Below are 14,435 nucleotides of genomic sequence, written 5' to 3'. Positions count from 1 at the left end.
CAATCCCATTACTGGGTATATAGCCAAAGGAATATAAATTGTTCTATCATAAAGACACATGCACACGTGTTTTCACTGCAGCACTATTAACAATACCAAAAACATGGAATCAACCTAAAAGCTCATCAATGGTAGACTGGATTAAAAAAAAAATGTAGCACACATATACCACTGAATAGTATGCAGCCATAAAAATGAATGACATTATATCTATTGATGGAACATGGATGGAGTCGGAGGTCATTATACTTAGCAAAGTAATGCAGGAACAGAAGACTAAATATTGCATGTTCTCACTTATAAGTGGGAGCTAAAAATGAGAAAAAATGGACACACAGAGGAGAACGACAGGCACTGAGGCCTACCAAAGAGTGGAGAATGGGAGGAAGGAGAGGATCAGGAAAAAAAGCTCATGAGTGCCAGGCTTAATACCTAGGTGACAAAATAACCTGTACAACAAACCCATGACACAAGTTCACCTGTATAACAAACCTGCATCTGAACTTAATGTATGTATGCCTGAACTTAATATAAAAGATAAAAAAAGAATAAAGAAAAAAATAGATTTCAAAACGAAAACTTTGAGAGGAGGCAAAAGGTCACTATATATAATAATAAAGGAGTCAATTCATCAAAGGAATGTAACAATTTTAAATATATATGCACCCAACACTGGAGCACCCAGATATATAAAACAAATACTATTAGAGCTAAAGAGAGAGATAGGCTGCAATACAATAATAGAGACTTCAGCACCCCACATTCAGCATTGGACAGATCTTCCAGACAGAAACTCAACAACGACAACAAAAAACCAGACTTAATCTGCACTATAGACCACATGGATCTAACAGATATTTACAGAACATTTCATCCAACAGTTACAGAATACACATTCTTTTCCTCAGCACATGGATCATTCTCAGGGACAGACCATATGTTAGGTCACAAAACATTTTAAAAATTGAAATAATATCAAGCTTCTTGTCAGACCACAATGGAATAAAACTAGAAATGAGTAACAAGAGAAATTTTGGAAACTATACAAATACATGAAAACTCAACAGTCTGCTTCTGAATGATTAATGGGTCAATGAAGAAGTTAAGAAGGAAATTTAAAAATTTCTTGAAACAAATGATAATGGAAACACAACATACCAAAACCTATGGGATACAGCAAAAGCAGTACTAAGAAAGAGGTTTATAGGTATAAGTGCCAACATCAAAAAAAGTAAAAACTTCAAATAATCTAATTATGCATCTTAAAGAGCTGCAAAGAAAGAGGAAACCAAACCAAAAATTAGTAGAAGAATAAAGAGCAGAGCAGAAATAAAAGAAATTGAAATGAAAAAAAAAAACTAGAAAAGAGCAATAAAACAAAAGTTGTTTTTTAATAACCAAAATTGACAAACCATTAGCCAGACTAAGAAAAAAAGAGAAAATCCAAATAAATAAAATCAGAAATAAAAAAACTATTTGGGAGGCTGAGGCAGGCAGATTACTTGAGGCCAGGAGCTCAAGACCAGGCTGGTCAACATGACAAAATCCCATCTCTACTAAAAATACAAAAATTAGCCAGGCGTGGTGGCAGGTGCATGTAAGCCCAGCTACTAGGGTGGCTGAGGCAAGAAAACTGCTTGATCCCAGGAAATGGAGGTTCTAGTGAGCTTAAGACTGCGCCACTGCACTCCAGCCTAGGTGACAGAGCACAATTCTGTGAAGAAAAAAAAAAAAAGAAAAAAGAAATGAACAAGGAGACGTTAAAACTGATGCTGCAGAAAGTCAAAGGATCATTACTGGCTCCTATGAGCAAATATATGCCTATAAATTGAAAAATCTAGACCAAATGGACTAATTCCTAGATACCTACAACCTCTCAAGACTGAAGCAGGAAGAAACCATAACCTGAACAGACCAATAACAAGTAACAACATCAAAGCCATAATAAAAGTCTTCTAGTAAAGAAAAGCCTGGGACTTTTCTTCACTGCTGAATTCACTGGCTTCACTGCTGAATTCTACCCAACATTAAAAGAAAAACCAATACCAATCCTACTCAAACTATTTTGAAAAATAGAGGAAGATGGAATATTTTCAAACTAATTCTATGAGGCCAGTGTTGCCCTCATACCAAAACCAGACAAAGACACATCAAAAAAAGAAAGCTACAGGCCAAAAATCACTGATGAACAATGATGCAGAAATCCTCAACAAAATACCAGCAAATCAAATTCAACAATATATTAGAAAGAATATTCATCATGACCAAGTGAGATTTATCCCTGGGATACAAGGATGAGTCAACATACACAAATTAATGTATGTGATAAATCATATCAACAGAATGAAGAATAAAAAAACATATGATCATTTCAATTGATGCTGAAAAAGCATTTAATAAAACTCAACATTGTCATCATGATATAAACCCTCAAAACACTGGCGATAGAAAGAACATGCTTCACTGTAATAAAAGTCACATACAACAGATCCACAGCTAGCACTGAAATGGCCACATGGTCTGGGGTAACACTGAGAGTTCTTGATCTCACAGACAAGGAAATCAAGGACACGGACACACAAAGAATGAGGTTTAGAGCAGAAATTTAATAGGAGAAAGAAAGAAAACAACTTTCTGCTACAGAGAGGGGTCCCGAAAAAAGGGTTGCCATCCTGCAGTGAAATGCAGGGGTTTTTATAGATAAGCTAGTAGGGAGACAGTATCTGATACATAGGGTACAAACAACCGGATAGGATCAGGTGTACCATCTGCATAGGGCATGAATCTCTGGCAGCCCCCACCCTAAACTTTTATTATACAGGCAGGTCCTCAGCCTGAGTTACTCCATGTTGCTCATTTCTTTCTTACTGTGCATGTGCTAAAAAAAGGGAAGTGGAACCCTCATGGTGGACATGCCTGGCCCCATGTGGCCTTTTCTATCTGTGCAGCTGCTGGCATCCCCCTATGAAGGTTTCCAGCTTCCTATCTATGTATGATAGAAAATCAATGTACCAACATTTTATCTTTATATACCATCTCAAGCACAGGATTTAAACTTTCATAAAATATACAGTTATCAGGAGTATTAAAAATCTAGAAATAAATTTAACAATAATGTGAAAGAATTATTTGCAGAAAACTGTAAAACTTTATTAAGAGAATGTTAGCAGTCAAATTTCCAGCATAAGAACAACATTCTTGGTTTCAGTCTTCATTTGTCTTGGTTTAAACCTAAGGTTGCCCATCACCTATAATATAAATATAAAATTAGAACACGTTACTCAGCAGATTTTTATTTAGATGACACGAGAGGTATACAAATACTGTAAAATCAGAACCCTAAGGGTGACCCTTTAGCTTACATCCAGTTAGCCTCTGAATAAACTCTGAAGGTAGTTAACATTTTTAATTCACGCCACATTTTCTAGTACAAAAAGGAAAGAAAAAGACCGTTCGAGTTCAGAATGAATGAAATCAAGTGAATCTATTTTATATGTATAAGAGGAAAGCAAAAAACGCATATACCTTCAGTAAAAATTCAACCAAATAAAAACACAGAGACAGATACACTAGATAAAAAGTCAAGACTCATTGGTGTGATAGATGCAGAAGACCCATCTCAGGTACAAAGAACACACAGGCTCAAAATCTCAAAATAAAGGGATAGAGGAATATTGACCAAGAAAATGGAAAGCAAAAAAATAAAAAAGCAGGGGTTGCAATCCTACTCTTGGACAAAACAGACTTTAAACCAACAAAATACAAAATTAGCTTGGTATGGTGGTGCATGCCTGTAATCCCAGATACTAGGGTGGCTGAGGCAGGAGAATCCCTTCAAACTGGGAGGCAGAGGTTGCAGTGAGCAGAAACCGTGCAACTGCACTCCAGCCTGGGCAACAGACTAAGACTCTGTCTCAGAAAATAAAACAAAACAAAAAATAATACCATTAAAAAGTGGCCCAAGGACATGAAGAAACACTTTCAAAAGAGGACATGCATGTGGCCAACAAGCATATGAAATAAAACTCAAAGCCACTGATAATTGGAGAAGTGCAATTCAAACCACAATGAGATATCACCTCACACCAGTCAGAATGGCTATTATTAAAAAGTAAAAAATAAAATAAAATAAAATAACAGATGCTGGTGATGTTGTTGAGAAAAAAGAAACACTTATTCACTGTTGGTGGAAGTGTACATTAGTTCAACCATTGTGGGAAACAGTGTGCTGATTCCCCAGAGACCTAAAAACAGAACCACCATTCGATCCAGCAATCCCATTACTGGATAGACAGCCAAAGGGATATAAACTGTTCTATCATAAAGACACATGTACGCATATGTTCACTACAGCACTATTCACAATACCAAAGACATGGAATTAACCAAAAAGCCCATCAATGGTAGACTGGATAAAGAAAATGTAGTACATATATACCATGGAATAGCATACAGCCATAAAAACGAATAACATTATCTCCGTGGCCAGAACATGGATGGAGCTGGAGGTCATTATACTTAGCAAAGTAATGCAGGAACAGAAAACTAAATATTGCATGTTGTCACTTATAAGTGGGAGCTAAAAATGAGAAAAAAATGAACACACAGAGGAGAACAACAGACACTGGGGCCTACCGAAGAAGAGGATGGAAGGAGAGAGAGGATCAGGAAAAATAGCTCATGAGTACCAGGTTTAATGCCTGGGTAACAAAATAATCTCTACAACAAACCCCCATAACACAAGTTCACCTGTATAACAAACCTGCACCACATGCATGCCTCAACTTAAAAGATACAAAAATAAGAAAAAAAGATTTCAAAGCAAAACTTTGAGAAGAGACTAAAAGGTCACTATGTAATAATAAAGCAGTCAATTCATCAAGAGGATATTAACAATTTTAAATATATATGCACCCAACACTTGAGCACCCAGATATATAAAACAAAAGCTATTAGAGCTAAAAAGAGAGATAGGCCCTAATAAAATAACAGATGGAGACTTCAGCATCCCATATTCAGTATTGGACAGATCTGCCAAACAGAAACTCAACAACAACAACAACAACAAAACAGATTTAATCAGCACTACAGACACATGGATCTAATAGATATTTACAGAACATTTCATCCAACGGCCACAGAATACACATTCTTTTCCTCAGCACATGGATCATTCTCAAGGACAAGACCATATGTTAGGTCTCAAAACATTAAAAAAAACCTGAAATAATATCATGGATCTTGTCAGACCACAATGGCATAAAACTAGAAATTAATAACAAGAGGAATTTTGGAAACTATACAAATACATGAAAACTAAATAATCTGCTCCTGAATGAATAATGGGTCAATGAAGAAGCTAAGAAGGAAATTTAAAAATTTATTGAAACAAATGATAATGGAAACACAACATACCAAAACCGATGAGATACAGCAAAAGCAGTACTCAGAAAGAGGTTTATAGCTATTAAGTGCCTACAACAAAACAGGTTAAAAACTTCAAATAAACAATCTAATGATGCATCTTAAAGAGCTGCAAAGAAAGAGTAAACCAAACCAAAAATTAAAAGAAAAGAAATAATAAAGATCCCAATAGAAATAAACAAAATTGAAATGAAAAAACCCTACAGTCAGCAGCTCGGGTGGTGGGAGGAGTGGCAGCGGCCAGGCAGCCCAGTTTCGCGAAGGCTCTAGGCGCGCCGTGGCCCACAGGCACCTGGCACGCGCCTTCCCCGCCGCCAGGATGCCCAAGAGGAAGGTCAGCTCTGCTGAAGGGGCCGCCAAGGAAGAGCCCAAGAGGAGATCAGCGCGGTTGTCAGCTGATAAATCTTCAGACAAAAAAGTGCAAACAAAAGGGAAAAGGGGAGCAAAGGGAAAACAGGCCAAAGTGGCTAACCAAGAAACTAAAGATTTACCTGCAGAAAACGGGGAAACGAAAACTGAGGAGAGTCCAGCCTCTGACGAAGCAGGAGAGAAAGAAGCCAAGACGTATGTACCATGTCTTACCAGTGGTCCCTGTCTCCCTTCTTGTACAATCCAGAGGAATATTTTTATCAACTATTTTGTAAATGCAAGTCTTTTAGTAGCTGTAGAAACATCTTTTAAGAAGGAGAGAATACCACCTCATCCCATTTTTTTTAAGTGTAAATGCTTTTTTTTAATAGGTGAAATCATTTGCTGGTTGTTTATTTTTTGGTACAACCAGAAAATAGTGTAGGATATTGAATTATGGGAGGCTTTGACTGTCTCGGGTGTCGTCTTAACATTCCATAGATGGGGGGTTAGTTTTTATGTCCTATAATACAAACCATATTAAATGGCAATATGGAGTCAGTCCTGCATTTAATGTCTTGAACATTTTATTTTACTTCTATTCTCATGTTTTTTAGTAGAATTGTTTCCTAAAGAAAACCACTCCTTGTTCATGGCACTCCCTGTCAGAATTGTGTGCACTCTGTAACATCTTTGGTTGTGGTAGTCCTGTTTTTCTAATAACTTTGTTGCTGTGCTGTGAAAGATTACAGATTTGAATATGTAGTGTACATGCTATTCAGTTGTGAACTGGTGGGCCATATGTAACAGCTGACCAACATGTGAAGATACTGGTATTTGATAGCCTCTTAAGGAAAATTTGCTTCCAAATTTTAAGCTGGAAAGTCACTGGAATAACTTTAAAAAAGAATTACAACACGTGGCTTTTTAGAATTTCGTTACATATGTTAAGAATTGTGTACAGATTGAAATGTCTGTACTGATCCTCAACCAATAAAATCTCAATTATGAAAAAAAAAGAAAAAACCCTACAAAAGAGCAATAATACAAAAGTTTCCTTTTTTAATAAGTTAACCAAAATTGACAAACCTTTAGCCAAACTAAGAAAAAAAGAGAGAAACCCAAATAAATAAATCAGAAATGAAAAAGGATTTGGGAGGCTGAGGCAGGTGGACCACCTGAGGCCAGGACCTCAAGACCAACCTGGCCAACATGGCAAAACTCCATCTCTACTAAAAATACAAAAATTAACCAGGCGTGGTGGTAGGCACCTGTAATCCCATCTACTAGGGTGGCTGAGGCAAGAGAATTGCTTGAACCCTGGAGGTGGAGGTTCTAGAGAGTTGAGACTGTGCCACTGCACTCCAGCCTGGCGACAAAAGGAGACTCTGTCTCGAGGAAAAAAAAAAAAAAAAAAGGAAAAGAAGAGAAAAAAAGAAATGAAAAAGGAGACATTACAAAACTGATGCTGCAAAAATGCAAAGGATCATAACTGGCTCCTATGAGAAACTCCATGCCTATAAATTGGAAAATCTAGAAAAAAATGGACTAATTCCTAGACACATACAACCTCCCAAGATTGAATCACGAATCCATAACCCGAACAGACCAATAACAAGCAACGACATCAAAGCCATATTAAAAGTCTTCCAGTAAAGAACACCCAGAACTGATGGCTTCACTATTGAATTCTACCCAACATTTCAAAAAGGACTAATACCAATCCTACTCAAACTATTTTGAAAAATAGAGGAGGAGGGAATAGTTCCAAACTCATTCTATGAGGCCAGTATTACCCTGATACCAAAATCAGACAAAGACACATCAAAAAAAGAAAACTACAGGGCAAAACCGCTGATGAATATTGATGCAGAAATTCTCAACAGACTAGTAGCAATCAAATTAAACAATGCATTAGAAAGAATCATCATCATGACCAAGTGAGATTTATCTCTGGGATGGAAGGATGGTTCAACATATGCAAATCAACTGATGTGATAAATCATATCAACGGAAAGAAGGTTACAAACCATATAATCATTTCAATTGATGCTGAAAAGCATGTAATAAAACTCAGTATGTCATCATGATACAAACCCTCAAAACACCGGGGAAAGAAGGAACATACTTCAATGTAATAAAAGCCATATACCACAGACCCACAGCTAGTATTGAAGTGGCCTGGTTGTCTGGGGTATCACCTGGAGTTCTTGGTCTCACAGACAAGGAAATCAAGGACATGGGCACAACAAAAGTGAGGTTTAGAGCAGAAAGTTAATAGAAGAAACAAAGAGAACAGCTTTCTACTACAGACAGGGGTCCCAGAAAAAACGTTTGCCATCCTGCAGTGAAATGCAGGGGGTTTTATGGATGAACTAGTGGGGAGGCAGTATCTGATCATCTACATAGGGTACAAACAACCGGTTAGGACCACGTGTACCATCTACATAGGGCGTGAATCTCTCCCAGGCCCCACCCTAATCTTTTATTATGCAGGCAAGTCCTCAACTTGAGCTACTCCTTTTCTATCTGTGCAGCTGTTGGCATCCCCCTATGAAGCTTCGGTGGCTCAAGCCTGTAATCCCAGCACTTTGGGAGGCCGAGACGGGTGGATCACGAGGTCAGGAGATCAAGACCATCCTGGCGAACACGGTGAAACCCCATCTCTACTAAAAAATACAAAAAACTAGCCAGGCGAAGTGGCAGGCGCCTGTGGTCCCAGCTACTCGGGAGGCTGAGGCAGGAGAATGGCGTAAACCCGGGAGGCGGAGCTTGCAGTGAGCTGAGATCCGGCCACTGCACTCCAGCCTGGGCGACAGAGCCAGACTCAGTCTCAAAAAAAAAAAAAAAAAAAAGAAAGAAAGCTTCCAGCTTCCTATCTATCTATGATAGAAAATCAATGTACCAACATTTTATCTCCATGTACCATCTCAAACACAGGATTTAAATTTTCAAAAAAGATAAAATTCTCAAGAGTATTAAAGATCCAGAAATAAATTTAACAAAAACGTGCAAGGATTCTTCGCAGAAAACTGTAAAACTTTATTAAGAGAATGTTATCAGTCAAATTTCCAGATTAAGAATAACACTCTTGGTTTCAGTCTTCATTTGTCTTGGTGTAAACCTATGGTTGCGCATCACCTATAACATAAATATAAAACTAGGGCCCGTTATTCAGGAGATTTTTATTCATATGACACTAGAGGCATACAACTACCGTGTTGATGAACTAATATCAGAACCCTGAGGGTGACCCTTTAGCTTACATCCAGTTAGCCTCTGAATAAACTCTGAAGGTAGACTTCCAGGCATATTAACAATATTTTTAATTCATGCCACTTTTTCTAGTAGAATAAGGAAACAAAGAGACTGTTCAAGTTCAGAATGAATTAAATCAAGTGAGTCTGTTTTGTATATATAAGTGGAAAGCAAAAAAAAAAAAAAAGCGCATATACTTTCAATGAATATTCAACGAAACAAAATCCTAAGGGAAAAAGATATTTTCAAATTATCATTCAAATATTTTGATATGACATAACACTCTGGCCGGGCGCGGTGGCTCAAGCCTGTGATCCCAGCACTTTGGGAGGCCGAGACGGGCGGATCACGAGGTCAGGAGATCGAGACCATCCTGGATAACACGGTGAAACCCCGTCTCTACTAAGAAATACAAAAAACTAGCCGGGCGAGGTGGCGGGCGCCTGTAGTCCCAGCTACTCGGGAGGCTGAGGCCGGAGAATGGCGTGAACCCGGGAGGCGGAGCTTGCAGTGAGCTGAGATCCGGCCACTGCACTCCAGCCTGGGCTACAGAGCGAGACTCCGTCTCAAAAAAAAAAAAAAAAAAAAAAAAGAAATAAACACTCTGAATACAGAACATGCTCAGAACTCCGTAAGTGAAGGAAATAGAATAGTATTACATTTGTTTTGTGTCTCTTATGAAAAAGTGTAAAAACGTTACTTTGGACTAGTTTAGCCATTATGTACTTGCTTTAAGTAGGGCGAACATTTGTCACTATTTTCACCGGTTCTCCTGCCTCTTTACATGCCTAAAAGCAGTTCAGTTTATACAGTAAACTGAACACCCGCGCTAGCTTTAAGTCGTTACCATCACAGTTAACACTGCAATATAAACTGATGCTTATTATAAACATCTTACGTATTTGTTAAAAACAGGCCTTTATAAAAATATCTGAAAATTATTGACTGTTGGTTAAATGACTTACATTCAAAAGTCAGAACACGTTTTCATATCTTTTTTTAAAAATGACACATAAAATCATATATATTTATCATGCATAACATGATGCTTTAAAATATATATACACATTGTGAAATGGCTATATCAAGCTAATTAATATCTGCATTACTTCACATAGCTGTGAAGACACTCGATATCCTCTCTTAGCATGTTTCATATCTTTCATATCGTAATCCAATTAGCTTTGACCCAATTTTTCTCCATCTCTTGAAGTCCTGGCCTCAAGTGATCCTTCTGCCTTGGCCTTCAAAGTGCTGGAATTAAAAACATGAGCCAGCATACCTGACCCTCTCTCTCTGATAGTGTGTAAGGCAGCCATCTGGGATCTGAACTACCTTCAAAGAATCTTTAGATGTGAAGTATGATATTAAAGTAGCAGTAATTTTACCTCTGTGTCACAAAAATATAATATTGTGAAAACAGACACCCTATAGTTTGCATCTTAATTGAACAACATACCTGCTTCCAGCACTTTAGTGGGATCAAAAGTGGGCAGAGTCCCCTCCCTGACATCAGGACCATCTCCAGGCTCATCCTCTATCTTAAGCAGAGCCAATTCCTGTTGAAAAGCTTCCACGTCAGGCCCTTAAAAGATAAAAAGGTCATCAGTTTACAAATTAAAACATGAACTATGAACGAGGAAATGATAATGTTTATTCCCTCATCATTATGAAATAAAAACCTGTAGGTTAATCATTTAAGGAGTCTGTTGCCAGGAAAACAGGAAAGCAGTGATGTTCAAACATTGCCCTTTCCTTTCCCAAGGCTGGCCCTAGACAACTTGCCCCTTTTGTACTCATTTGCTCTTATTCTTATCACATTAAATCAGTGATTTGTTTGAGTTATTCTGACTAGACTATGAGCTTTAGGCAAAAATTTGGCACTGACATCTCCAGCACTTAGTATATTACGCAGCATGAGAAAGCATTAATAAATCTGCATTAAACAGTTTCTTTAAAAATACATGAGATGTCCGCAGATGGCAGACTAGGAAGCTGCAAGCTGCCATTCTTCCACAGAAACATAAAACAAAACAAAGCTAAACAAAAAACAGAATATGGCTGAACAAACCATACAGGAGCTCCGGAAAACACTCAAAGGTTTACAGCAACCATGCAAATACCCAATCAATAAAAAGCCTCTATCAAAATGGTAGGAAAGTTTTGTGACTTTTTATGTGTCCTTGTCCCACCCCTCCCCACAGCAGCAGCAGGAAATGTTTAGGATCCCTTCCTAATGTTTTCTGTCCTCCTGTTACTGGTATGTCATAAAATATAAGGCATAAATATACCTCCACCACCCATAAGCATTATTCTCCACTCTCCCTTCACCTTGAACAGCAGGTGTTCCTTCATTTTCAATCTCCCCACTAGGTGCAATACCCTGATTTTCATTTGGTGGTTCCTCTTCTTGACGTTTTTCCTCAGCGAGCTGCTGGACCTAAGGGTGTAAGTGTGTGTGCGAATAAAAAGTCAATAACATAAATACACAAATGCATATGTGCATCGAATCATAAATCTAAAGGCATATATATATATATATATATAGAGAGAGAGAGAGAGAGAGAGAGAGAGGGAGAAAGAGAGAGAAATATCCATATCCATACAGGTAACACCAGAATATAATATTCCTGAACCAAAGTTTCCTTCATGAGATGCCATCATCATTTTTTATCAGCATGGAACATCTGTATCAGTGCATGTACACTAGCTCAAAAATATTTTTAAAAATAAACTGTGTTAATAGAAAACATCAAATGTTAAAGGACTCACAATCACAGATTCAACCGGCTGGGAAGACTCTCGGTCATTTCCTCTTTCTGAGGATTGGGATCTTGTTCTTACATGCTCACTCATATTTCCCACTGAAAATAGAATATTGTTATTTGAAAAAAGTGTGTAGCTTAGCTATATATATGAATATTTCATGGCAAAATGGTGATTTGTACTTTTTTAATTTTGAAAATATTTTCAAAATAATTCACAGAGCAATGATAAGTACGCATGTTTTCCAATCAAACTACGGGCAGATTTGTTTGTGTCATAGTCGAAGAGGCACAGAAATCACCTTAACGCCATAGCAAAACACAGAGGACTTAGATTCTGAGTTTTGGTTTCACAATGAGACTCTCCATCATGAAGACATTTAGGAAAAAACGGACAGAGAATTCAAACCGAAATGACTACTGCTTTCGTCCCACTTTGATTTACTAGGCGCATTTCCCTCCCTACATACCCCCTACCAAAATCAAGTTTTGTTGGAATGCACAGCCTCACCCATTCCTTCCCATGACGTCCACGGCGGAGGTGAGAAATCGTTAAACAGAGTGAATGTTATGCTCCTCAATGGACACCTCTGCCAGGCACTCTACAGACCTCAGTCCGCAGTCACCAGCCCACAGCGTTCCCAGTTCCCAGGCCCCTTCCTTAGGGACCACGCCGTCCTTCCCTCATCCCTACCGAGGAGTCTGGAAACTGTCCTCTCTCCGATGGTTCCAGTTTTGGGGACTCAGATACCTCTAACAGCACCCCCAGCACTCGCCCCACCTTCACGTGATCCCTCCCCTCCGCGGCCCACCTTCATCCCTCGTTCCAGCCCAGCCACTATGTCAAGACCCATAGCAGCATCGCGACTTGGGAGGAACCGGACGACGACCGCGAGGCCCCTTTCACTCAGAAGCCACAGACTGTGCCGCAGGACCTGTTCAAAGCCCGCTGGCTCCTCCTCACATTCACTCACAACTAAATTCCCAGGAAGACCGCTCTGAGGACCTACCTGCTGAGCCCCAGTCAGTGAGAAACAATCAAAATGGCGGAAAGAAAGAAAACACAGCCTCTCCTCGCAAAGCTCTGCGTGGACAGAAGATAGGCAACAAGGCGCATGCGTAACAACAGACATGCGTAGCAACAGAAATCCACAGCAACAGATCTGTGTAGCGTGTGCACTGAGTGAGGCATTCACCACGTGACTGAAGTTTTCCTGCCTCTGTGGAGAACCTAGACTACAAGCTCTCCTGACACCAAAACTGAACTTACAAAACATTTTTCTTTTTCCCCCTGCCCAACCTTTCTTTCACTTCCAATGGCTTTGGAGAATATGAGCCCCAGGTTACTCTAAGGGAAGAATGTGTTTCAGAAAAATTCACCATCATAGAAATAAATATTAAATATCTTAATACGTATTTTATATCTGCTATCATAAATCATTTTCTTGCCTCCTTCATGAGTCGGCTGTCATGTTTGCAATGAACTTACCCACTCCAATACGATAAGACATTCATAGTTTTTGGTTGCATTATTGTACATTCAAAATCATTGATCCATCTGAACAAAATTAATGTGATAGGGACTCAACATTTTTGTTGAATCCCTGTTTCACTCAGTGTTTTGAAATGGCTCTTTTATCGTCACCTACATCCCCACTCAATTTGGTGTGTAACTCTCTACTTTTAATTTTCTTCTATTGAGTTGTTTATAACTGCACCACTACTATATTTTTTAATTGCTGTAGCTTGATTATATTTGAAATGTCAAATAATGCTTGCCCTCCCTCATTCCTTTCTCTTTTTCTATCTATTCTGACACATTTGTCTTTCAGATGAACTTCAGAACCATTTAATCAGGTGCTAAAATATTCCTGTTGAGATACTAGCTATTATTTTTAAATTACATCTTAGGGACAATAACTATCTTTCTATTTTAGAATCTCTCTATCCAAGAAAAAGCCACTACTCAATTCCTCAAGTCTTTTTACGTATCCCTCGCAATGATTGTTATTTACTTCATATTCGTTCTTCACATTCAAATTAAATTTATTCTTGGGCACTTTTATTGTTCCATTCCATTGCTGACAGGTGATTGCTTTCACCCCACTATGTTTTTCACAGAAGTCAAACAATCTCTGTTTGCAAACAATATGATTCTATACCTAGACAATCCTAGACTCTCTGCCCAAAAGCTCCTTGATCTAATAAACAACTTCAAGAAAGTTTCAGGATACAAAATGAATGTACAAAACCCAGGAGTATTTCTATATACCAACAACCTTCTAAGCTCAAAGTCAATTCAGAAACACAATCCCATTCACAAATGCCACAAAAAGAATAAAATACCTACGAATACAGCTAGCTAGGGAGGAGAAAAATCTCTTCTATGAGAACTACAAAACACTACTCAAAGAAATCAGAGATGACACAAACAAATGGAAAAACATTCCATGCTCATGAACAGGAAAAACAATATTGTCAAAATGGCCAAACTGACCAAAGCAATTTATACACTCAATGATATTCCTACTAAACCACCAATGACATTCTTCACAGATTTAGAAAAAAAAAAAAAAAAAAAAAACTATTTTCAAATTTATATGGGATGGTTGGTGGGGATCTGGCAAGATGGCCAAATAG

The 14,435-nt window shown here is 38.3% G+C and overlaps 2 protein-coding genes and 1 pseudogene across 2 annotated transcripts in view; 2 read left to right on the top strand and 1 right to left on the bottom strand.

Annotated features, from left to right (window-relative positions):
- ALAS2 (5'-aminolevulinate synthase 2) overlaps positions 1-14,435 on the top strand; it is a 421,539-nt gene that overhangs the window by 11,901 nt on the left and 395,203 nt on the right. The window lies entirely within an intron of this gene.
- On the bottom strand, positions 3,131-12,870 carry LOC703363 (putative G antigen family E member 3). Its single transcript, XM_015127546.3, has 5 exons — positions 12,806-12,870; positions 11,803-11,894; positions 11,362-11,470; positions 10,490-10,615; positions 3,131-3,248 (listed from the first exon to the last, which is right to left on the bottom strand). The coding sequence occupies exons 2-5, from the start codon at positions 11,884-11,886 to the stop codon at positions 3,232-3,234; spliced, it is 336 nt and encodes a 111-aa protein (XP_014983032.2). The 5' UTR covers positions 11,887-11,894; positions 12,806-12,870; the 3' UTR covers positions 3,131-3,231.
- On the top strand, positions 5,648-6,217 carry LOC106995216 (non-histone chromosomal protein HMG-14 pseudogene; annotated as a pseudogene).

Source organism: Macaca mulatta, chromosome X, assembly GCF_049350105.2.
Source record: "Macaca mulatta isolate MMU2019108-1 chromosome X, T2T-MMU8v2.0, whole genome shotgun sequence".
NCBI classification, from domain to species: domain Eukaryota; kingdom Metazoa; phylum Chordata; class Mammalia; order Primates; family Cercopithecidae; genus Macaca; species Macaca mulatta.
This window is presented reverse-complemented; position numbering and strand designations above follow the sequence as displayed.

Excerpts from the sequence above, each read along its gene's own strand:
- LOC703363 (XM_015127546.3), bottom strand. The coding sequence starts at position 11,886 with ATGAGTGAGCATGTAAGAACAAGATCCCAATCCTCAGAAAGAGGAAAT. Across the intron at positions 11,471-11,802 it reads AGCCGGTTGAATCTGTGATT|GTCCAGCAGCTCGCTGAGGA; the intron begins GTGAGTCCTTTA and ends TTACACCCTTAG. Across the intron at positions 10,616-11,361 it reads AGGAACACCTGCTGTTCAAG|GGCCTGACGTGGAAGCTTTT; the intron begins GTGAAGGGAGAG and ends TTATCTTTTAAG.